This window comes from Cervus canadensis, chromosome 3 (genome assembly GCF_019320065.1).
Source record: "Cervus canadensis isolate Bull #8, Minnesota chromosome 3, ASM1932006v1, whole genome shotgun sequence".
NCBI classification, from domain to species: Eukaryota; Metazoa; Chordata; class Mammalia; order Artiodactyla; family Cervidae; genus Cervus; species Cervus canadensis.
Genome location: NC_057388.1, coordinates 40,723,827 through 40,750,177, shown reverse-complemented (window position 1 = coordinate 40,750,177; position 26,351 = coordinate 40,723,827). Strand labels below are relative to the sequence as shown.

At 36.3% G+C, this 26,351-nt stretch overlaps 1 protein-coding gene across 4 annotated transcripts in view; it reads left to right on the top strand.

Annotated features, from left to right (window-relative positions):
* The window catches only part of PHTF2 (putative homeodomain transcription factor 2), a 125,685-nt gene that overhangs the window by 38,411 nt on the left and 60,923 nt on the right, over window positions 1–26,351 (top strand). For 2 of the 4 annotated variants that reach the window (XM_043462937.1, XM_043462938.1), the window contains exon 3: window positions 17,381–17,441. The exons of the other annotated variants lie outside the window; for them this stretch is intronic. In XM_043462937.1, the coding sequence (XP_043318872.1) occupies window positions 17,381–17,441 (61 nt within the window). The remainder of the gene's footprint in view (window positions 1–17,380; window positions 17,442–26,351) is intronic. 4 annotated transcript variants of the gene reach the window in all.

The following is a 26,351-nucleotide window of genomic DNA, read 5'->3' as shown; positions in this document are numbered from 1 at the left end:
TATTTTTATTTTAAAATGCATAGTTTTAAAATTTGATGAATTTGTGTCAGATATTACCTAAAATAAGAAAGGTAATGCTTAAAAATAATTTTCTCTACTTTTTACTCCACATTGTCAGAGTATCTAAATTATTTTCAGTTATAAACCACGTTTCCAGGATTATGAATACAGTTCACATTTTATGAAAGCATTACATTTTTTCTTGCATTAATTTCTTTTGAGAAGAGGTAGGTTGACAGAGCTGTTACAATTTTATAACTATTTTACAAGGGTAACTATAGTTTTAATCTCTTTCTTGTAAGCTACAATTCAACAGCTGAATCTTTTCAGTAAAATAAACCTTTGGAGACTGTATTTTCCAGACTGAAATATTAAAATGTTTATTTTGACATTTTAGGAATAGTTGTTGTAACTACTTAACTAGCTCTGTCATCCTATATGTTTTAAAATAAGCCTTACCAGTTTAATGTTTTCTTTATAAAGTATAAGTTCCAGTGCCTTTTTTTTTTTTTAAGATACTCCTGTTTATTCCTGAAGACTGTTGTTTATACTCTTTAAAATGTATTGTTGTTATATGTGGTATCTTAGACTTTTAACTTATGTAGTGAATTATGTTTGTTTTCACATTTGAAACATTTTTATGCTTTATTCATTAGGTCCCTATTAACAAAGGATAATTAGGTATTTCCCTTTGTATGGGAAAATCAGTCAATTTTAAAATTTAGTAGTAAATAAGTGGTAATTAGCACACTTTAAAGATTAAACAAACCTAAGAATACAGTCTGTCTTTGAATATTTAATTTCTTTCTGGGTAGAACATACCATAGATAATCCAGTATCACATTTTTCTCATGAAGTAGTGAGTTGGAAGTATTGGTGTTGATTACACTATTCAGTCTTGTATGTTTCTATATTAGTGTTAAAGTTACTTTTAAATTTCCAATAAACTTAAAGATGAATTAAAGAAAACTAATTGTTTTTGCAGATAGATCTTTGAAAGCTTTTCTGTTAATTTCTACTTATGAGAGAAATGCTTATCAAAAATTTTATCTGACTTTTTATGTGCAAACATTTCAAACTTCACTAAAGATCATTTGTAGAATGTATTAGCTTAACTGACCTCTTTTAAGATCAGAGAGTTTGAAATATTATATTCACATTCAGTAAGCACAGTAACACCCTTCTTATCTGAGGGTCTAACAGCTTTGGATGTGTGTTAGTCGCTCAGTTGTGTCCGACTCTTGCGACCCCATGGACCACAGCCTACTAGGCTCCCCTGTTCATGGAACTCTCCAGGCAAGAACACTGGAAAGTGGGTTGCCATTTCCTTCTCCAAAAGCTTTGGATATGTGCAACCAAAAAATTCTCCAGAGCAGCCCTAACAGATATAACAAATTATATCTAGCAAACGTAATCACATCAGAATCACCAGAACCATGAACCAGATTTGATCTGCTTGATTGTTTTATTTTGCTTTTAAATTTAATTTTCTTGAAGAATACATAGGAATGCTTTGAAACATCACTTAGTCTTTCAAGGCTTATTTAAAAAAAAGAAAGTACCTGTAAGTACCCTTTCCCATCCTTATCCAACCTCTGAGTTCTGTTCCCAGAGGTAGTTGTTTTAAATTCCTATGCCCTGAATACTTATTTAACCAAAATTTTTAGTCATTGGGAGGATGGAGGTGGGTTAGTGGGGAGAAATCATAAAAAAATGAAAGTCTAATTATACAGTCAAAAATCAATAAGAAATCATCTACAGTGTAATATAGTGTGATAATATTTCCTTTCAGTGCAACAGTTTATATTTTTTTTAGTATATGTGCTGCCGAAGCAAGCACAACAGTTTATATTTTTTGCTTGGTTTTTCTAGATCTTGAAAGTCTCTGACAGAACTGAAAAACTTTTGTTATAGTCAGTCACATTCAGGTGTTCTACCAATTTCTTTTTTTCCTTCTTGGGAATGACCTTCCTAGAACCCTCTGTCCACCTGCTGCATTCTTCGCTGGATTGTTCTCAAGTCATGCCTGTCACCTGCCATCTTGGTATTTTCTTTTATCATCAGCCTGAGAGTTCCTTTCACTGCTCTTTAGATCATACAGATTTGTTTTCCTCTTAAATATACTCTAGTAAAAAGAAGTCCTTTCAGAGGTGTTCATGTTTCAGTGAAAAAAGAAGGCTTGAGTACTGAAGCTTGATATTCCTGATTATTTGACAGTGGGCAGATAATTTGATTTTTTTAATCTCATTTCTCTGAATTAACTAGATAATAATTCACAACCTCTTTTCAGTCATGTATCCCTTTGAAATTGTGATGAAATTTCCAGTTTCCAGGTTCTTTTTTTTTTTTTTAAGTTTATCTATTTTATTTGTTTTTTTTTTTTTTTTTTTTTTTTTTTTTTTTTTTTTATTAGTTGGAGGCTAATTACTTCACAACATTTCAGTGGGTTTTGTCATACATTGATATGAATCAGCCATAGATTTACACTTATTCCCCATCCCGATCCCCCCTCCCATCTCCCTCTCCACCCGATTCCTCTGGGTCTTCCCAGTGCACCAGGCCGGAGCACCTGTCTCATGCATCCCACCTGGGCTGGTGATCTGTTTCACCATAGATAGTATACATGCTGTTCTTTTGAAACATCCCACCCTCACCTTCTCCCACAGAGTTCAAAAGTCTGTTCTGTATTTCTGTGTCTCTTTTTCTGTTTTGCATATAGGGTTATCGTTACCATCTTTCTAAATTCCATATATATGTGTTAGTATGCTGTAATGTTCTTTATCTTTCTGGCTTACTTCACTCTGTATAAGGGGCTCCAGTTTCATCCATCTCATTAGGACTGATTCAAATGAATTCTTTTTGACGGCTGAGTAAAATTCCATGGTGTATATGTACCACAGCTTCCTTATCCATTCATCTGCTGATGGGCATCTAGGTTGCTTCCATGTCCTAGTTTCCAGGTTCTTATTTCCAGAAAAGTGTATGTAAGGAACAAAAAAATTTTACATCTGATTCAAGCCTCAAATGAAGAAGTCCTGGGTTAGGTGATTTTAAATGTTTTAATATTTTAGCATTCTTTGATTTTGTGTCTGTCATTCAGTAGTTATCCATGTTGTATACTGGGAGGTATCACTATAAATAAAAACCAAGAAATTTCAACTTCATTTTCTTGACTATTTCTTTGCTTGCAACTCACTTTAGAGTCACCTTTTTTACTGGAAAATGATGACATTTTCATAATTTTGTTTTGAGTAATGCAAACAAACTACCCCCAAAGACCAATACTTGATTTATTGACTGCTGTGAACATGAATTCTAATATCAGATGGGAAATTTCCAGAAGAAAAATAAGTACAAATAAATTGGTTTTAAGTATTAAAATGTGTGTTGACGATCTAGGTAAATATCTTGTTAAAAAAACTTTTAATAAATTGCATGGTTTATTTTGAGATTTTAAAAGTTCACTAGTATCTAATTCTAAACTTCATTTTGTACTGTCATAGCCATCTATAGTCATGAATTTGAAAGTTCCTGTTGAAGCAAAGTGATTTTCAATCTTAATTTGGAAGACTAATTTAACCCTCAAGAATGGTAATGGAATAAACCAGAATAGGTTTTGATTAATATTGGGCTTTTGAACTTTTTTTTTTTTTTTAATAATACAGTACTTTTCTTTCACATATCTCCTTTCTTGTTCCTGAGTAGATGGGATTATTTTATCTTTCAGAAGGCATCCTAAATAGGGGCTTAAGTTATAGGAGTTCAAAGATAATTGACACACTAAGTATTTCTCTTAAAAAAATATGACCTGTAGAGTTCTATTGTAAATGTGTAGATCATATTATGAGAGAATGAGGTTATGTTTTCAGGAAATGAATATGTAAGAGCAGAGTGGCCCAGATAAAACTCCAAATTTTAAGGAGGCACTAGTGACACTGTATAGAAATAGTAAAATAGTGAACTTACTTTATAGAACTGAGGAAGAACTATATACATCTTGGTTACTGCTTTTATGGAATCAGTAGCCAGCAAGAAAATTTGAATGAATTATGTTTAATAGCTTTTAAATATGAGCCAACAGTGGAATTTATTTAGTAGTTTAAATAAAACTCAGCCTATCTAGCAAAACAAGGGACATTTTTTGTCTTTCAAGCTAAACTATGAAAAGTGGTGAAATGCATCTCAGGGTTGACTGAATTCTAAGACCAGAGCTTCATCAGAGGTGTCTTATCTGCTTTCCTTGAGCTGACTTGTTTCATCCTGCCACGTACATGCAAAAAATTTTTCTTCCTGTAGAAATATGCCCAGAGGTACCTCCACACTCCCTTTAACTCCTTGAGGAAGATGTGTGGAGGACTGGAATACAGTGGGTTTCCTACCAGAACTATTCCCAACCTTTTTCCCTGTTGGAAGAACCTCTACTTTGTTAGGGAATTCATTACAGAGCATTGTGGCCTGGGAGCATGTATCTAGTCTCACAGGGCATGAATCCTGATCAGTCTAAGCCAGTCATGGAAGTCTATTTCCCTTGCCAGTGATTGGCTTAGAAAGAGGCACATATTCTGGCTGATGAGATATGAAAACTTCTGGGTAAAATCTTCCATCTCTTAAAAAGAGACCCAACAATAATAATAGCAAAAGCTATATAACATTTATTATATACCAGGCATTTTCTAGGTGATATATATATATATATATATATAATTTAACATAAATGAATGAAATGAGATAGAGGGTCTGCTTCCTATCTCTGGATGCTTTGGGTGAAGCTCTGCTGCCTGAAGCTGTTGTAGCAAACTTGCTCCCCAGAGGGGAGCTTGACAACAGGCAGAGTTGAAAGATGGAAAGAACCTGAATTTTTCAGGATTTTTTGAGCCATGGAATTAACTAACTCTGGAAATATCTTACTTTGAAACTTCTTATTGTATGAGATAATATCCCCTCATTTTTTTCAGCTACTTGAAGTTTAATTTCCTTGCAGCTGAAGGCATGCTAAATAATTACCAAGAAATGCTTTCTGATGGTATGTGGTTTCCTGTATAGTCCCTTTTTTTTTCCCTTTGAATGGTTATAGCAGTAGATACAAGATTAACATCTACCAAAATAGAAGTCCTGAGCCTCAGACCAATGGATTTATCATATTTTCTCTTTGAAGTTTTTTTTTTTCCTTGAACCATATTCTTACAGAAATCATTAAATCTTTAATGTAATTTTTAAACTACTGTGCCTCATAGTATGATGTGGTTAAAAGAGCATTTGTATTTGATTTTGTGACATTGGTTAGCTTGTAATATTGAGGGTGTTACCTAATCTGTGTGAGCCTAAATTTCTTTTAATCTGAGGAGATTATGCTTCCTCTATGTGCCTGAAAGGGTTGTGAAGCAGTAAATCAACTTTAAATACAGTTTTTAAAAAGCTTTTTATTACTGGTTTATGAATTGTTCAGTAAATATGTAGTATCTTAAAAATGGTTTGAGTTTGAATTTTATTTACAAAGAAGAAAGAAACTATGCTATGCAGTGGTCAGTTCACTCCACCCTGAGGTTATCTTCAGCCCTGACCCTTGAATTGTTTAGCTGATGTTTCCCCTTTTTGTTGAAGCTAGTTCAAATTGGACTGTTACTTGTGAAAGAGTCCCAACTAATGTATAGAGAATATATAAATTTTATTGAGGTATGATACATACTCAGAACCACACAGATTACAATTGATTATATATATTATATATTTATATAGATGTTTACAAACTGAGCAACTGCTTGTGTTCAGGACTGTTTGTATGCTGTTTACAAAATAGGACTCAGATCAAGAAAGAGAATGTTACTAGCTTTCCAAAACCTTCAGGCTCCCTTTTAGTCACAGCCTGACCTTTTTGACCAGTGTATGAGGCAATATGTCTTCATGGTAACCAGAACACGGGTTTTGGGGTTGGCAAAAGATTTTGAATCCTTGTTCTTGAAAGCATGTATGATTCTCGATAAGTTTCGTCTCTGAATTTCACTTTCATGATATATATATATAAACATTGTCCTTTATATTTGCATGCTTGCATGCTAAATTGCTTCAGTCGTGTCCTTTATATTTACTTGAGGATTAATTGATGTCATATGTGAAGTGTTAGCAAAGTGCTCTTCACAGGTAAACCTTCAATGAATGAGAGTTATTTTTGTTATTATTACTTCATATTTATGCACTGATCAGAGGAAGTTCCCCTAACTTATTTCAGAGTGCTTTATTTCATGGAGTCTAGAATTTCTCATGAGGCTAAAAAGATTCTTATTTGTAAATAAGAAACCTGAAATGTCAGTCTTCTGATACCCAGTGTTAGAACAGTGGGTATTTAGTTGATATTTAACACTCATATAACAGAGACATGATTAAGTGTAATTTATAAATCTCAACTTTCTTTGCTTCAGTCACAGCTCATTTTTTCCACCGTTTCCTTTTCAAAGTCACTTTCTTGCCAAAAACAAAGATTTTTCCTAGCAGAAATAGATTGGTTAGTTTAGTTACTGAAATATTTACCTTTTCACTTAGGACTTTTCTCCCCTATTTTGGTCATGAAGTTCTTGAAATTTTCCACTCTCATAGTCTCTCCAGTTTGGGTGCTTCTAAGGTAAATAATTTGAGTTTGAATTCTATTTACAAGGAAGAAGGAAACTATGCAGTAGTCAAAATAGTTTGACTTTAGAGATCATCTAGTTCCTGTTAAACTTTTTGCTTTACCGATGAGAAACCTGATGCCTGTAGATCTAATAACTTGATCATAGTCATGAATTAATGATAAAACCAAAACTCCAGTCTGCTGACTTTCAGCCCACTCTTTTCTCCTGTACTAAGGCTGCTTTGAAAAACACACTGAAGAAACTTTTATAAAACTCATCTGTTGAATGTGAACTTTTTTAAAAAAAACTTTAAAAAAAAGCTTCATTTAATCTGTAGATAAACCTTAATAAAGAACGTTTTATGTTCCCCGACTCCCCTTCCAGCTTTTGTCCTTGCTCATCCCTCTTACTGTTCCTTGGCTTCCAGTTGCCATTGTCTTTCAGTTCATTTCAGTTGCTCAGTCTTGTCCGACTCTTTGCGACCCCATGGACTGCAGCACGCCAGGCTTCCCTGTCCGTCACCAACTCCCAGAGCTTGCTCAAACTCATGTCCATCGTCGGTGATGCCATCCAACCATCTCATCCTCCCTTGCCCCTTCTCCTTCCGCCTTCAGTCTTTCCTAGCATCAGGGTCTTTTCCAGTGAGTCAGTTCTTCGCATCAGGTGGCCAAAGTATTGGGGTTTCAGCTTCAGCGTCAGTCCTTCCAGTGAATATTCAGGACTGCTTTCCTTTAGGGTTTTCTGGTTTGATCTCCTTGCAGTACATTGTCTTTATTGCCTCCTTGGCCATTGGTCCTCGAGTTGCTGCAGTCTGGCTCCTGCCTCTGCCCTTCTACTGGAAGTACTCAAAGGTCAGTAGTGTTAATAAACCATTATTATAACAACACCTAGTGCTTCTTGTGGATTTACTGGGTGTCAAACACTGGGCTTGGTGCTTTGTTCACATTGAAGGAAGAAACCTGGAGAATCATAAGGCCATGCAGACTTGCAGATGTTTTTAGCTTAGTTGGATAAATTTTTAAAAATCAAGTCAACATTGAAAGAGCAGAGTATTTCAGATAAAAATCTGAACTTAGGGAATATGCTGTTCAGTTTGCTACAGTCCTCATGGTGAATATATGTGCACTTGGACCTACCTCACCTCTCATTTATATCACCTGTCTGACCCCTATAGGAACATAGTTTACTGTCTGCACTTTACATGGATATTCAGGGCTTTTTTAAGGTAATTTCTTTTGTGAGAGTGTTTGAAAGGGTGTCACCTTTTTTAAAAATATAAAAATTAATAAACATAGATATTGATTTAACACTAATGATTGAATGATGTTGATGATAATGAAGGTGCTTAGCACTGCCACATATTTAAGTAGCATCTGTTTTTCAGAGTGCTTCCATATGATATATTTTCATGGTTTGATTTACTGTAATAATGAAATGGATTAACTTGGTGGCTATATCAAGATACTATAAGAAGTTGTATAAGATTTCTAGGACTTTCATAATTGACCACAAACTGGATGGCTTAAATCCACAGAGTTGTATTTTCCCATGGTTGAGGTGGCCAGCATTTCAGAATCAGCATCAGTATGGTCGGCCCTTCTGTTGGGAGGCTCTCGGGAGAAGCTGCCCCTGCCTCTCGCGTAGCTTTTGTGCAAACACAGTCCTTGGTGTTCTTTGGCTCGTGGATGCGTCGTTCCCGTCCACGCCTCAGCTTCACCTTGGCTTCTTCACTCTTTCTGTACTTTCTCTTCTGTTCCCTCTTGAGAATAATGGAATGTTGTTATTAATAAAAATTTGGATACTTAAAGGTTTTGGTTAATAGTTTTAAATTGGACATTTCTATGTCTGTTAGAAAGACATCATCAAAGGAAGGGGGCAATTTTCTTTTGTATTTCTGATAGCTCTGTATTTGCATTTAGTTGCTCTCTCCTTTGCTCTTTGCTTTAATTTCTAGAACAAATAGTTTCTTTTTTTCTTTTTCTCATAAAATGTCATTCTTTATCTGAGATAATTTGAAATTCCTTTTTCATGATTAAGGAGAGGTATTTTAGGAAGGAACAAAACAAATGATGTTTAAAAAGTGGATGGAGTAGGATAATTTCTTAAGTTTAATACAGCCTAATTTTACATAGTAACTGTGAAGAATGAACCATACTATTTGATACATTGTCTGTACATTTCTTCAAGTAGCCAAACTTGTTTTTAAAAAATTGACTTTTTCCAAAAATTCTTTTACTGCAAATAGTATAGACATGATCACTTTCTAATATTTTCCTGAATTGTGGTTGTTGTTAGTTGTGGTTTAATTGTGTTCATTGTGATTTGGTCTATAATACATTGTAGTTTACCTGTGCTCTTTTCTCATGAATTTTCACTTCTTTGGCCTTATCCTCATTTGTTTAATCAGTTAGTAAAATTGTAGGTAAATTCATTGCACAGGGCTCTCCATATCCCCAGGTTGTGCATCCACAAGTTCAGCCAAACTCAGGTTAAAGATGTTCAGGAAGAAAAAAAATTCAGAAAGTTCCAAAAAGCAAAATATGATTTTACCAAACACTAGCAACTACTTACATAGCAGTTTACATTGTATTAGTTATTGTAAGTAATCTAGAGATGATTTAAAGTAAATGAGAGGATGTACATAGTTAAATGCAAATATTTTGCTCTTTTTGTAAGGAACTGGAACCAATCCCCTGTGGATACTGAAGGAGGACATCTTAGAAGCAAAACATGAGGGAAGGTTCAAGGAAGTTTCTCCTTGGGTAGAAATTCAAGTACTCCAGTGAGCTGATTTTGCCAACAGCTTTTTCAGTGACTCAGAAACTCTTCTTTCTGTTTTTTTTTTTTTTTTGCCTGAGGCTGTCACTCTTTGAGGTTGCCTTGTGTTAGAACCTTGTTTCAAAGGAATCAGAAATGTAGAGAGGGAAAAAGGTACCTTAGAAATTAACCTTTTTAGTATCTGTATTTCACTGATGAGGAAACTGAGACACTGAGAGATAAGAGAACTCAGCAAGGTCTTGCTTTTATTTATGTGTTTGTCTTTACCTAGTCTAGATAGCTGTCAACCATACTATGAATTATTGAATTTCACTTTTTGAGCAAGCTTTACCTGTACTTAATTGAAATAGTAGAGTCAGCTCCCATGGATGAAGCAAATGGAAAAAAAAAGAAAAAAAACAAAACACCTTGCACTGTTTCTTAGCAAAGTCCTTCTGGGCTGCTGCATGGTGATGTTTACACACTCCAAGGGGATCCATATTCAGTCCTCCTTAGTATTAAAGTACTAAGTTCACAAAAACACTATTAATAGAAGATTATTATTATTAAAGTTTTTGAAGTATCTTTCCCTGTGTTCAGATATTATGAATACATAAACACGCATTTGCTTAATATTTTATGTTTGTCCTCTTTAGAAGTTGAGTATTTGGCGATAGAAGGTTTTTGGTTTTGTTTTGCAAATATTCTGGTATGCCAGAACTAGGAATATCTACAAAATACATAACTTCTTTGAAATACTGCAGTTCTCTTATTTGCTTATGACTTTTTTTTGGGGGGGGTAGGTGAAATATTTATTCCTTTAAAAGGAAATATTCATCTGCCTACAGCAGTTGCTGGAGATAGAGTGCCTAAAAATTAAAGTAGTTGTTTACACAGATTATGAGGAGATCTAGGAAACAATGTTATTTGAAGAGTTGAAGTTTTTCAGTGATTAAAGCTTATACCTGTAGGGAGTTGGGAAGAAAAATATTAATATTTTATGACATACTGGAATACTAGTCTCTAATCTTTTTCATTTTCTGATGAATAGATTTAAAATAGAAATGTTAGTCAGGGATGTAAGTTTGCCAGTTATATTCCAAATATCTTGCAGTCAGTTTATCTTTAACCATGGTAACAGACAAAGTGGTGAAATAAGTTGGTAGGTTGCCATTGACAGCCTAAAATTAGGCAAATGTACCAGCTTTTACAAGGCCTGAAGTATCTAAAACACTGGTGTTAACCTGCTGTGTTTATAGTTCACAAAGAATGACATTTATAAATGCTATTTAGAAGGGTAACTTACAAACTAAATTGCCATTTGCCAAATGGCACATGGAGTTTATTCAAAAGAAGGCTGTTAATTCAATATCAAGGATTGATTCACAAGAATAAAAAGCTGGAGAGGGCATATTGCCTAAAAATTTCCTATTTGAATTTTTACCCCAAATTAACATCCTTAAGATACTTGGTCACTTAAAATGAAATGTTGCTTTAGTTTGCTTTTTGCGTTTGGTGTCTTTTCCCTTCTCCCCCTATGATCGGATTAGAATTACAGATAGAGAGTTCTGATTTATCTAGTTTATCTAGTTTGTTTATCTGGTTTATCTAGTGAAGAAGTGGGTTGGTGCATAACTGTAAACAGGTAAAAGACAGTATATAAAAGAAAGTAAGGTAGCCCTCAGTGTCCGATTCTGTGTGACCCCGTGGACTGTATCTTGCCAGGCTCCTCTATCCATGGAATTCTCCAGGCAAGAATACTGGAGTGGGTTGCCTTTTCCTGCTTCAGGGGATCTTCCCAGCCCAGGGATTGAACTTACGTCTTTTACATCTCCTGCACTGGCAAGCAGGTTCTTTACCACTAGCACCACCTGGAAAGCCTTATTAAAATTTAATTCTTTTTAATAGAGTTTTGGGGGGTCAGAGAATGAGGTATTATTTTTCCAATATCAAAATGGTAGACAGGAAGATTTTTTAATTAAAAAGTAATTTTTAATTACTGGTTTGTGGCCACAACACTTTACGTGGTTCGTTTTTATTTACTGGTAGAAAACTAGGAAAAATTGTTAGTGAAGCCTCATTACATTGACTTCACACAGGGAAAACTCAATACATTTAAGTTCTATCAGTGCAGTTTGACTTTCAGAATTAAAGCCTTAAAAAAAAAATCAAGACTTCCCCCTCTCTCCCCAAAAATATTGTCCTGTTAGAATTTGCACCCAGTTACATTTAAATAGCATTTATGATGGACCTATTATGTATTAGGCACTGAGGATTACCTTACAACAACTCTGCATCATGAGAGAACCAAAATCCAAACAAAAAACGATTATATAAGTGCTATAAGAAAATTACCCTAGAAGCACTATGGGAACTCAAGTAAATTTGTTCTTTCAGTCACCATTCTGTTACTACTTGCATTTCCCAAATATTTCTCAGATTTGCTGTAATCTTCCTGCCTTCATTGTTTCTTAATTCTTGTTCCACTTAAATATTTCTTCCTTACAGTCACCAGAGTGATTTATCTTAAATGAAAATTTGGACTTACATATTTAATAACACTCTTCAAAGACTTCTCACATATGATATAAACTCACATTTCTTCACAAACCATAAGGATTTAAAAAAAAAATTAATTTCAGTTACCTTTCTAACCTCTTCCAGCCTTCAGCTCTCACTGAATTAATTCCACGTTTCCAACAAATAAAACTTTGATATCTCCCCATACTGTTTTTCACCTTACTGCTTGAGTTGCCCACTTGGTTGTCCCCCCCCCCCCCGCCCCTTGTAAACTAACTCAGTTGATCCTTACTTAATAGGTAAAACTAGTATCTTCCCCTGAAGGACATCTTTCATAATCCATGGAGACTGGATTATGTGTTCCCTGCCAAAGCTCATAAAGGAAATTTATGCATGCTATCTGTAAGGCAAGAATATGGCGATTTTTATTTTCTTGTTCTTTTTTTTTTTTACAATTTTACAAACTAATGTGATAGTTACCTACTACGTTCCAGAATTCAACACCATTCTTTGTTTTTATCTTGGCTTTAAAGATACTTGATAATGTTTCATCCTGTTGCAGTTACTGATGCTCAGATTGTTGTGTTGCCAATAGGAGATTATTCAGGTTGGCTTTTGAGTCTCTTGGGCATGACTAGTCAGTCAGTCAGTTCAATGGCTCAGTCGTGTCTGACTCTTTGTGACCCCATGGACTGTTGCATGCCAGGCTTCCCAGTCCATCACCAGCTACTGGAGCTTACTCAAACTCATGTCCATTGAGTCAGTGATGCCATCCAACCGTCTCATCCTCTCTTGTTCTCTTCTCCTCCTGCCTGCATGACTAGTAGTATTTGTATAAATTCAGTTATTTTTCTACCTCTGTGTTACAGTGGTATTTGTTATTCTAGCACTTACCACAGATTGACTTGCAGTATAATTAATTCCCCCTGATAATCCATAAAGAAAGGAATCATCTTTGTATCTTTGTATTATTTATTTCAGTGCTTTACTTTTTGTTTAGTGCTTGGTAAATTTTTCTGCTTTGATAACAATGCTTTCAGCAGACAGTACTTACATTAAACTTGATTGCCAATGATGTGCCATATACCAAGGCAGACACTTATTTTGAGTAATTTGATTTAATTTATTTAGTAGTAAAATGAAATAGTCTCTGTATGCTGAATATCTGTTATATTAAGTATTAAATACTTTAGCTTATAGTAACATTCCCCAAGTATTTTCTGTATGATGTTAATAGGTGTTATTAGAATAGAGGTATTTTTATGGTCAAATAAGTTTGAGAAATATTGAGTTAAATAGAGGTTAACAACTTTATTATAGGATTTCATAGTTTATGTGTAGTGTTACTGCCTATAAGACAAATAGAAGAAACATGTTTAATTTTTCAGTTTGTTTAATTCCTTCCCGCACCGCCCCCCGCCACGAGTATCTGTGGAACATACTGAGGAATATGCTGGCCAAGTTATATAAAAGAGTGCAGTGCAGTGGAAAAGGCATGTTGTTGTAAGTCAGGACTTGAATTTCTTCCCTGAAACACTAGATGCAGAACTTTCTGACAGCCTCAGTTGTCTCATCAGTGTAAGAATATATATAGCACCAGTATGTACAGCCTGGTATACTGGAGTGGGTATAGCCTGTCCCTTCTCCAGCGGATCTTCCCAATCTAGAGATTGAACCCAGGTCTCCTGCATTGCAGGCCGATTCTTTACCAGCTGAGCCAGAAGGGAAGCCCAAGAATACTGGAGTGGGTAGCCTGTCCCTTCTCCAGCGGATCTTCCCAACCCAGGAACCGAACGATTCTTTACCTACTGAGCTGTCAGGGAAGCCCATGTACAGCCTAAGATTACAAATTCTTTACAAAGCACTTGACAAAGATTAGTAATTTAGCATAGTCTTACTATCTAGATAAACAGTTCATTTCTTCCTCTGCCAAGTTTTTCCTAATTCTACATAGGGAAGATACAACAGTCTGTTTTCTAAAGGTATTCCTGTAGTCACTCTTAGTAGCAATTTTATAGCCACCTGGATTCTTGAATTAAAGCAGACCTTTTCTTAACCAATAATAATAGTGGTCCAGGTCCCTTAGATTCTAATTCTGAGGAATCTGGACTAAGCACCCAGGAGCAATTTATCTTAACTTTTCCTCCATATTAATTGTATCTTATATAGGTAAGTGGAAGGAAGCTAAACACTTTAATGTGTTTGATTTTGAATAACTTAGATCTGTTTCATCATCTCATTTTTAATTTCACATGATTGAATTAGTGACAGTAATATGTTAGGTATTTTCTGAAATACAACGGTACTTAAATAACCAAGATATTTTAATACTCTTGGCATTTTAATTGCTTTATAAATATGATACAGCTTTTCATGCTATTTATAGTTAACTGTTAGAAATATGTAAACAAGGAAGGTGCTGTAGTCTTGATTCATAATATGTATGCATCATTTAGTCAGGGCTATGTTTTCGAGTAATAAACCAGAGTATATCCTGTGATAAACATTAAAAGAATGCAAAAAAGGCATATATACCTTCCTTCCTTGTCTCATGCTGTGTTACTAAGGAAAGGGAAGCATTAGGTAATTTATCAAAATGATAAAATAGCTAACATTTATTGAGCTGTTACGTGTCTGTTACTGTTGTTAGCTCAATATGACTTAGCACATTTAATCCTTATGGTTATCCTGTGGTTACTAATAATATTAAATATTTTGCATATTTTTAGAACTGAGGAAACTGTACTTCTGGAGGAGTTTTGTGGATTCTCATTTGCTTTCTTAAAAGGTCTGACAGCTTCCCAGCTGGCAAGGCAGCCGTGGAGAGTCAGTAGAGTATCTGACAATGATTAGGGGTTAAATACCACCCTTCTCAGATACCTCTTAGTGATCAGAGCCAAGGCAGAAGAACATAAGATGGTTTGCGTAAGGATGTGAATGAAATTACTGGTGGGTAAGACCTCGGTTGTAGAGCCAGTCCATCTGGATTTGAATTCCTATATTCTGCTACTTACTGTTAAATTTTGCTGACCCTGCTGCACAGCCTGGGGGTCACAGCTGTGCGCCCACGGGCCCCAGCTGCTGACCCTGCTGCACAGCCTGGGGGTCACAGCTGTGAGCCCACGGGCCACAACCGTGGAAGCCTGCACGCCCTAGAGCTCATGCTGCGCGAGAAGGCAGGCCACTGTGGAGAGAACGCATGCATTCTTCTGCCTCACAACTGTATCCCCTGCTCACTGCAGCTAGAGAAAGTCTGCACAGCAACAGACCAAGTGGAGACAAAAATAATAACATAAATAATTAATTAAAAAAATGACTACACAGGAGTACAGACCACTGAGAAATGAGAAGCTGAGAAATTCTTAGAGTACATGGAAGAATGCTCAGATATAGTTACTCAGATTTGCTTTGTTTCTCAGTGTGTGAGTCCATTTCCTGATGCTTTGGTTCTTTGAGAAATTGACATTTAACTGAAATTTTTTTTACCTGTGATGCTTATGGAAATGTTCTGATATATTTTTGGTAGGTTCAACATATCAAAAATTGAAAGTTGCAAAAGCTAGATTTTCCTATAATACTTCAGTTTAAGAATTGCTTATTGTCTAAGTTAAATATGAGCATTGAATTTCTTCATAGCTTAAATTGCTGTTAATATGAATGTTTAACTTGTCATCTCTATTTACAAGTTCATATCATAGTGCCATAGATGTCGAAATCAGAAACTAAGCTTTCTATTATGTTTAAAATATTACATCATGGAGTAAATAACTCATTCTTTTATTTCAGTGTTGATCCAAAAATTCTAGAGAGGGCATTTTGATGAAATCCAATTACAGCAGATTTTCTCCAGTTGTATATGATATTTTTGTATAACGCTAGACATAGCTGGCATTAAAATAAAACTTAAATGCCTGATATATATTAAATGCTGCACCGTCCAATTTAAAAAATGTCACTGAAGAAACAAGTTCAGAGGTTTTTTTCGTTTTTTGCTCTACTCACTGAGTAAATGGCAGAACTTGGCTTGTCCAGATCTTCTGTCTGTTAAAGCCCTGCTTAAGAAAAAAACCAAAAACTCATTATTATTTACTTTCATAGCAATTATCTGATTATCCAAGCAAAAATTACATATTTAATAATTGCAAACAAGTTTCTTATACATATTTATAGAGAAATCCTGAAATTCCCTGCAGTGGAAGTGCAGAGTCTTAATCCCTGGACCACCAGGGAAGTTGCCCGATGTCTTTTTGATTATAGACATATCTACCTATGTATATATCTATATCTATTTATATGTATTTTCCCTTTAAATTCTTATGTTATTTTAAAGAAATTTTGCAGAAACATAGTTATTCCTTTTTACAAAACAGCTTTTATTGACATGTAGCTTAAATGTAATAAAACTCACTTGTTTTAAGTGTACAGCCTTCACCACAATCTAATGTCAAAACATTTTGATCATTAACCCCCAAAATGTATGGCTTATTTGTAGAGAGGGAAGCCTGCCATGCTGCTGTCCATGGAGTTGCAAAGAGTGAGGCAGGACTTAGTGACTGAACAACAGCATTTGTAGTCACTCCTCATTTCCACCCCCACCAGCACACAACCACTGATCTGTACATTTCATGTAAAAAGAATGATACAAGAGTGACCTTTTGTGTCTGACTTCTTTTCTTAACGTGCTGTGTATGAGTCTTACTCCTGTTGTAGCGTGTGTGAGTACTCCATTCCTTTTCCTTGCTGAGTAGAGCACCATTGTATAGCTGTGCCATGTTTTGTTTATTCACCATTGGTGGGCATCTGGATTGTTTACACTTTTTGACTATTATGAATGGTGCAGGTATAAACATTCACATACACATCTTCATATGGACATACGTTTTCATTTTTCTTAGAATAATAAGTAGGAGTGGAATTACCAGGTCAAAACTGTCAAACTGTTCTCAAACTGGCTTCTTCATTTTACATTCCCACAAGCATTGTATGAGGATTTTAGTTTCTCCCCATCCTTGCCAGCATCTGTTATTGCCTGTCTTTTCTATTTTTTTGGCCATGCTGCCTGCAGCATCTTAGTTTCCCAGCTGGGATCTGTCCTGTGCTCCCTGCAATGGAAGTACAGAGTCTTAACCTCTGGACCACCAGGGAAGTTGCCTGATGTCTTTTTAATTATAGACATTTTGGTGGATGTGAAGTGCTATCTCTTGGTGACTTAATTTGCATTGTTGTTTCTTTTAATTTATTATTTTGGTATTATAATTGTAATATACAGTCTGATGCAGCAAACCATCTATAGAATTATCCTATTCATGTGCTTTTTTGGTTTTATTCAGTATTAGACCAATGAAACCCTGTTCAGGGAATTTACTTTTGATTAAAAAAAAATAAACTTACTCTTATTAAAAAACTCATCTAAAGTAATTAAATAATACAGTTTAGAGGAAAGTATATACATTTATGTTTTAATAAATAGTTATTTTTTCTCCTCAATGTACATGAAGTGCTTTGGTGTGGACTCTTTCCTCACTCCTCCCGGTTGGTGTTAATCCTCTTATATGCAAAGTAAGTAATAAAATTGGACTTTCAAAAGCTCCAATCATGAATCAAAGGAAAAGTGATAGTTATTCTTGGGAATGTGATTGATTAAAAACAAGTCTTGGCAAATCAAAGAATGGATATATCTGAAACAGTTGATATGTTTACTTAATTCTTAACCTAAGCAAGTAATTTGAAATGGTTTCAACTACTAAGATATAGCAGTTTCCACAGCATTTATTGAATACTTAGTATGTGCTACAGTACTGTCCTGAGTATTGTACTTGTATTTAATTATCACAGCAATTTCATGAAATAGACATTACTACCATTATCCAAAATTTATAAGTGAGGAAACTTAAGATTCAAAGAAGTCTATTGGTTTCCTCAAAGTCACATAAAGAAGGCGTGATGAAGCCAAAATTTAAACTCAGTTGTAGTAGGCTTCATAATCTGCACTGCTTAACTAATAGCTATTCAACTCCCAACTTTATATCCAAATCTGGCCTATTTCTTCTTTCACTTTACATTTTCTTGGCTATGGGCTCTCAGGTGGTTGTGAGTGGTGGGATTAAATCCATCCTGTGTGTCTTGTTTCCTGCCAGGACTGTAATCTGTGACCAAACAGCAAATAAAATAAAATGCTCAGTAACGAGAACAGCAGTTATGTTTATTCATAAAACTGTTATTTTAGCTTAAATGTACTTGTTTAGTCTGTTGGAAGTCTTGTACATATACTGACTAGCTTGGTTTGGGTCAACTTGTTATTTAAATAAGTTAATTTTTATAAATGCATGTTTGGCTAGGAGAATTATAATCTGTGTTGTTGGTGAATATCTTGTCATGGAGAAGATGAAGTTTGTTTTTTGGGGGGAGGTTTTCTTTCTTAAGCTTGATACATAAACTGTGTGCAGCACTGGAAATGGTAAAATGAAGACAAAGTAAAGTTTATATTTGGTCTTTCACTGTGTTTGGATGATTTAGAAACTAAAGAAGTGAACCCTTAATTTTTAAAACTGTTTAAGTAATGAATAGCTTTTAAAAAAGCTATTCTAAATAGTTTAATAATTTATTTAAACTATTTATTAATAATTTTCATTCTCATTGTTGAAATAACATTTACTGAAAGTTTTGAGTATCTATTAATTGCATGATGTTAAAATTTATAGACTTGGTTGTAAAAACTTTAACACCTGGGAATTGATGTTATAGATTTGTTAAACAGAACTTTAGTATTTACCCTTGGTAATGTGTTTTTGACCCTCTGATTGATTAAGTAAGGCATATTTAAATTATTTTCCTATGATTAATAATAGCAACCAATGCTTCCTTTTTTCTCACTAGCAGGGTCTTTTCACAATTTACTCTGCAAAGTTTAGTTAAGTAAAAACGTAGAAGTAAAAATCTTTGCCAAGATGACTTCTTGGAGAAAGTTTTTAATTGGATAGTGCCTTGATTAATAAATCCACTGAGAATACACAGCCATGTACTAGCACATTGGAAAATAAACAGTCTTTGTAAATTATGCAGAGTGGTATTGGTTTGCATTAACAGTAACGTTCTCATTAAAGTTGGACCAGGAAAATACACCACTGTGTTCTGCTTCTACTTTTACTACACATATAAACTGCGCCAACAGCAGACAGCCAAGAGCTGGGAAGGAAAGACAAACCAGGACTGTGTTAGGCCCCACAGCAGCAGAATTTCTAGAAGCTTCTCTGTAGGGCTCTGTTGTATTAATTTTATTTCCCTCTGTTCACCATTCCTCTCTGTTTCTCCTGTTTACCTGACATTGAAATGGAGAGAGAATCTGATTGGTTCAGTCTGAGTCAGCTGTCTCGCCTGAAATCACTGGAGGAGGGGCCTGTGCAGGATCAAATTACACAGACCAGGTCCTTTCACATCTCCCTCAGAGTGTATTAGGACTTCAGTCCTTTGTTTTTTAGTGGTTGAGTAATTTTACTTAAGTATGTATGAAAGGCATTAAATCAACTATATACTTTTTAAGCTTTTAAGTTACAGATTACAACTCCATATTAAAGTTGGGAACTTGGCATTCAGGGGCTATTGAGGACCCCTGACATTACACTGCATCACTAGATCTCGTTAGCTCTCAGTTTGCTCTGAGGGTGAGTTTTTAATCTCTTTAGGATCCCTGATACAACACTACATCACTAGCTCTCATTTGCTCTGAGGGTAGACTTTTACCCTCTTGAGGATCTAAGGGGACACCAGGAGAGGATTCAGACAAGACAGTCCACGGCTACTGCTTTCTCCTGTATGTCCAGCCCCTACTGGTTGCACCAGGGGCCAAAGAACTGATGATGGCCTTTTCTTCTTGGCTTCTTCCAGAACTTGGAGTTCTCCCAGTTCTACCATGGGTCTGTTTGCCAGTCTGCCTTGCTTCTGTCCCCTCCCTTTCCTGTTTGAACCAGTTAAATTCCTTCCATCACCACCTAATGCAATTTAAGTTACACTTCTACCACAGGAGTCCTGTATGAAATGTTGTTTTCTTGAGCTTTTGAGTATTTTAGCATTTTGCCTCTTTAACTCCTTTTTTTCCCTTGATATTCTAGGATGTAAATCTCTATCTGCCCTTTTATAGTACTAGAATTTCTGACAGTTTTGTTATTATGGCATAACTTCTCAGCTGAAAATTTCTGTTACATAACTCATAGAAAAAGCCTTATTTATTTTCATAATGAGACTTAAATTGATTTTGAAAAATGAGTTACTTTCTTGACAGTACTTTCCCGTGAGAAAATGTATTCAAAACCATCTAGCCCAGTACCTAAATACTTGTGTCGCTGAGTCGTGTCCAACTCTTTGTGACCCCATGGACTGTAGCATGCCAGGCTCCTCGGTCCACGGGGATTCTCCAGGCAAGAATACTGGAGTGGGTTGCCATGCCCTCCTCCAGAGGATCTTCCCAACCCAGGCATTGAACCCAGGTATCCCACATTGCAGGCGGATTCTTTACTGTCAGAACCACAAGGGAAACCCAATACTTGATGCTACTTGTATAATATGACTGCTATTTCCTCTTGATTTTTTAATGTTTTAGTCATAGTTTATAAGTAATATATGTCTCCAGTACAAAAAGTGTAAAATGCATCTAAGTATAATAAGGTCACACAATTACCCTACAATTAACATTGTGAATTTACCCCAACAAAATTAGGATTATATTGTATTTAGTTTTTTATATCCTGTTTTCTTGCAAAAATATTACTTTTTCACATCACTAAATATCCTTTTAGTGGCATAATTTTAATGAATATAATAGTCTCTTGACTAAATATGCCATAATTTATTAATTAAACCCCTCTACTTATATATAAGTATAAGGGAGCTGACTGTGGCTCAGATCATGAACTCCTTATTGCCAAATTTAGACTTAAACTGAAGAAAGTAGGGAAAACCACTGGACCATTCAGGTATGACCTTAATCAAATCCCTTATGACTATACAGTGGAAGTGAGAAATAGATCTGGGACTAGATCTGATAGACAGAGAGCCTGATGAACTATGGACGGAGATTCGTGACATTGTACAGGAGACAGAGATCAAGACCATCCCCATGGAAAAGAAATGCAAAAAGGCAAAATGGCTGTCTGAGGAGGCCTTACAAATAGCTGTGAAAAGAAGAGAAGCGAAAAGCAAAGGAGAAAAGGAAAGATATTCCCATTTGAATGCAGAGTTCCAAAGAATAGCCAGGAGAGATAAGAAAGCCTTCCTCAGTGATCAATGCAAAGAAATCGAGGAAAACAACAGAATGGGAAAGACTAGAGATCTCTTCAAGAAAATTAAGAGATACCAAGGGAACATTTCAGGCAAAGATGGATTCGATAAAGGACAGAAATGGTATGGACCTAACAGAAGTAGAACATATTAAGAAGAGGTGGCAAGAATACACAGAAGAACTGTACAAAAAGACCGTCACGACCCAGATAATCACAATGGTGTAATCACTCACCTAGAGCCAGACATCCTGGAATGTGAAGTCAAGTGGGCCTTAGAAAGCATCACTACGAACAAAGCTAGTGGAGGTGATGGAATTCCAGTTGAGCTATTTCAAACCCTGAAAGATGATGCTGTGAAAGTGCTGCGCTCAATATGCCAGCAAATTTGGAAAACTCAGCAGTGGCCACAGGACTGGAGAAGGTCAGTTTTCATTCCAATCCCAAAGAAAGGTGATGCCAAAGAATGCTCAAACTACCGCACAATTGCACTCATCTCACACGCTAGTAAAGTAATGCTCAAAAATTCTCCAAGCCAGGCTTCAGCAATATGTGAACCTTAAACTTCCAGATGTTCAAGCTAGTTTTAGAAAAGGCAGAGGAATCAGAAATCAAATTGCCAACCTCCGCTGGATCATCGAAAAAGCAAGAGAGTTCCAGAAAAACATCTATTTCTGCTTTATTGACTACGCCAAAGCCTTCGACTGTGTGGATCACAATAAACTGTGGAAAATTCTGAAAGAGATGGGAATACCAGACCACCTGACCTGCCTCTTGAGAAACCTGTATGCAGGTCAGGAAGCAACAATTAGAACTGGACATGGAACAACAGACTGGTTCCAAATAGGAAAAGGAGTATGTCAAGGCTGTATATTGTCACCCTGCTTATTTAACTTATATGCAGAGTACATCATGAGAAACGCTGGGCTGGAAGAAGCACAAGCTGGAATCAAGATTGCCGGGAGAAATATCAATAACCTCAGATATGCAGATGACACCACCCTTATGGCAGAAAGTGAAGAGGAACAAAAAAGCCTCTTGATGAAAGTGAAAGAGGAGAGTGAAAAAGTTGGCTTAAAGCTCAACATTCAGAAAACTAAGATCATGGCATCTGGTCCCATCACTTCATGGGAAATAGACGGGGAGACAGTGGAAACAGTGTCAGACTTTATTTTTTTGGGCTCCAAAATCACTGCAGATGGTGATTGCAGCCATGAAATTAAAAGACGCTTACTCCTTGGAAGGAAAGTTATGACCAACCTAGACAGCATATTAAAAAGCAGAGACATAACTTTGCCAACAAAGGTCCGTCTAGTCAAGGCTATGGTTTTTCCAGTGGTCATGTATGGATGTGAGAATTGGACTGGGAAGAAAGCTGAGTGCCAAAAGAATTGATGCTTTTAGAACTGTGGTGTTGGAGAAGACTCTTGAGAGTCCCTTGGACTGCAAGGAGATCCAACCAGTCCATCCTAAAGGAGGTCAGTCCTGGGTGTTCACTGGAAGGACTGATGCTGAAGCTGAAACTCCAATACTTTGGACACCTCATGAGAAGAGTTGATTCATTGGAAGAGACCCTGATGCTGGGAGGGACTGGGGGCAGGAGGAGAAGGGGACGACAGAGGATGAGATGGCTGGATGGCATCACCGACTCAATGGGCATGAGTTTGAGTAAACTCCAAGAGTTGGTGATGGACAGGGAGGCCTGGTGGGGTCACAAAGAGTCGGACACGAAAGAGCAACTGAACTGAACTGAACTTATATATAGTATTCATGTTATTGAACTAATTATCTCTTTAATAGCTTTATAGAGACTTTTGAGTCAGGGGAACATTTTCAAGCTTTTGAGATATTAGTCCTTATAAATGTAACCATTCTCTTGTCATACCATATTGTATATGGATACCCTGTTAATCCCTTTCAAGCTCTTTATTCTAGACCTTCTTTACGTTTCTTGGGCTCTGATACCCCACATCAGCATGTTCTCCAAGTAGTTGATCTCTTTACGCTGCTAGGCTGGGTTACCCCAACATGTGGTCCTCTCCTTACCCTTCCCACAAGGTCCCCTTCTATACCCCCCTTTGGTTAATAACCCACCACGGTTACCCCTGTGTGTCAGAGTCTCTTGACACCCTTCTTTCCAAGCGCGCTCAGCCCCCTACCCCCCAGGGGACTCTGACCCATCTAATGGCTGTACTCCTGAATTGTTCAGGAGAAGCAGGAAGAAAGAGAAAGGAAGCTATACAGTTAGAAGACTTAATGAAGGGCATTGCCAAGGGCATAGCATCATGCTTGGTATGTTGTATATATTTGGTGGCAGGGTGCGTGTTTGTTTGTATATTTAATTCTTCCCTCCTGATCCTGAGATTTGGTGGTGAAAGAGAAAATACAAACATGTAACTCAGCTGACTCCCAGCTGACTGTTTCTAATACCATCTCATCTGCATTTGCTCTTCCTGGTGTCCCTAATCTAACTCACTCTAGTTGATTCTGTATTGTCTCCCTGACTGGTTATTTCCTACCTTTAGTTAGTTAGTTCAGTCGCTCAGTCGTGTCTGACTCTTTGTGACCCCGTGAATCGCAGCACACCAGGCCTCCCTGTCCATCATCAACTCCCGGAGTTTACTCAAACTCATGTCCATGGATTCGGTGATGCCATCTAGCCATCTCATCCTCTGTCGTCCCCTTCTCCTCCTGCCCCCAATACCTTCCAGCCTCAGGGTCTTTTCCAATGAATCAACTCTTCTCATGAGGTGTCCAAAGTATTGGAGTTTCAGCTTCAGCATCAGTCCTTCCAGTGAACACCCAGGACTGACCTCCTTTAGGATGGACTGGTTGGATCTCCTTGCTGTCCAAGGGACTCTCAAGAGTCTTCTCCAACACCACAGTTCAAAAGCATCAATTCTTCGGCACTCAGCTTTCTTCCCAGTCCAATTCTCACATCCATACATGACCACTGGAAAAACCATAGCCTTGACTAGACGGACCTTTGTTGGCAAAGTTATGTCTCTGCTTTTTAATATGCTGTCTAGGTTGGTCATAACTTTCCTTCCAAGGAGTAAGCGTCTTTTAATTTCATGGCTGCAATCACCATCTGCAGTGATTTTGGAGCCCAAAAAAATAAAGTCTGACACTGTTTCCACTGTCTCCCCGTCTATTTCCCATGAAGTGATGGGACCGGATGCCATGATCTTAAGTTTTCTGAATGTTGAGCTTTAAGCCAACTTTTTCACTCTCCTCTTTCACTTTCATCAAGAGGCTTTTTCGTTCCTCTTCACTTTCTGCCATAAGGGTGGTGTCATCTGCATATCTGAATTTTATCGTCCCCCATTTACTAAACTCCCACCTTCCATGTTTCAGTTAATGACTTGGACTCTATTTAAATGTGATATTTGATGTGAATATGTTTATCTAATAACTGCAAAATGTTTCAATATTTTTAGCTTTCTTTACCTTCTTTCTTAAAACTCCTGTTTGCCATTTATTATAGTATATTAATACGTATACTATACTCCCTTTATATATGTAAATATAATGGTATAATTATCATATATAAATATATCATACAGCCTCTTCCTACCTGTCTAATTTTTCTAAGTCTCCTTACTTGATTTTGATACTTCTTCCCTCCAGTTGAATATTTACCCTTCTTAATATTTTGTTCTTGATCTCACTAAGTTATTCTGTTTCTCTAGATTATCAAATTGACCACATAATGTCACAACACCTAGTTTAAGCTTCTGAGTTCCAATCTTTTCCTTTTTTTTAACCTTTTCAACTCTCTGAATTCAGACATAATTCTTCGCTGTCTTAGAGCTCCAAGAGCTTTTTTCAAACCTGTGGGTTTTCTTTTTTTTTAATTCCATGACATGGTTAATGATACCTTTGCAATTCAAGGTACTTAAGCCAGAAATTGTCATGTTACCTCTTTCCCGTGCCCCCATATTCAGCAGGTTTCCTGTTATACCTTTTGTCTCACAAATACTGCTCATTTTCAGACCAGCTCTCAGTGATGTGTAGTACGATAGTCCTTACTTCATTCCGTTTTGAATTATAATGAACTCTGAGTATTTTTTCTTTCGATTTATAATTTCTTAGAAGCACATTCTACCATGATGATCTCTCTTTATTGAATTAAAGAATACCCTTCAAGACTTTTTTTCTAAACTTGAATCAGTGTTTTACTATATCATTAACTGGCTTTTCTTAGGCAGTAGAAACTTGGTCATGGTTTGTGATTCGATAGTATGTATGTGGCCTATAATACACTATGCTTAGGGTTAATCCGGGTAAGAGAGTGGTTTTAGATTATGTATAACCTACCAGAATCTGTGGGAAGATGTGAAATGGCCTTAGCTGTTATTACTAATAATGAATGGAATCTTTGCTAATTAACCAGATTTTAATATCTGTAGATGAGGATGTGTTTTCAAACTTTGATGTTTTAATCCAAATGCCAGAGGCCGGGTAGATATGTTGTAATTTAAAGTGGGTTAAATTTCATAAATCTGTTTTCTTCCTTTAAAGTTCTATTCTCCATCTAAAAAGACTTTTTACTCTTAAAAAAAGAAGTTTTATTTTTTTTACTTTGCCTTCTATTTAAGCAGCTTTGCTTAAATAACACTTTAAGTAACACTTTTGGTATGAAACGATTCTGGTAGTAATTGATAGCAAAAGAAATAAATGACAGTTGAAGCAAAAAGATTGCCAGGAAACCTCTTTGCTTATGATTATTCTTGTTTATTCTATGATTTAAAGTTCTTTCCCCAGTTAGGATACAGGTATCCCCCACTTGTTGAAAGTGTGGTGTACACCACTTGCTTTTACAAAAGGCCTACATTGGGTTCGTTGCTACCCGCCCCCTAAAAATAATTCAGAGAGTATTTTCACTTTTATGAAAAAAGGTGAAAAGTGAAAATAGCATCCAGCATTTGTTTTGCAGTGAGTGAGCTGTTCAAGGGGCCGCACACACCCTGAGCAGCAAGAATGCACCGCCAAACTCTTTCCCCGGGAACAACGTGAAGCATCCCAGCTGCCACTGCTTTGAACTGTGTCTGTGAGCATCTGTGCTTTATCTCGATTTATTTTGTGCCTTTGTTAGCAAGATGTGTCCTAAGATAATTGATTCTTCATTTTTCATTTTAAGCCTTTTTGGCCTATAAACAGTTTCATAGGAGTACTCTACTTTCAGAAAGTGAGA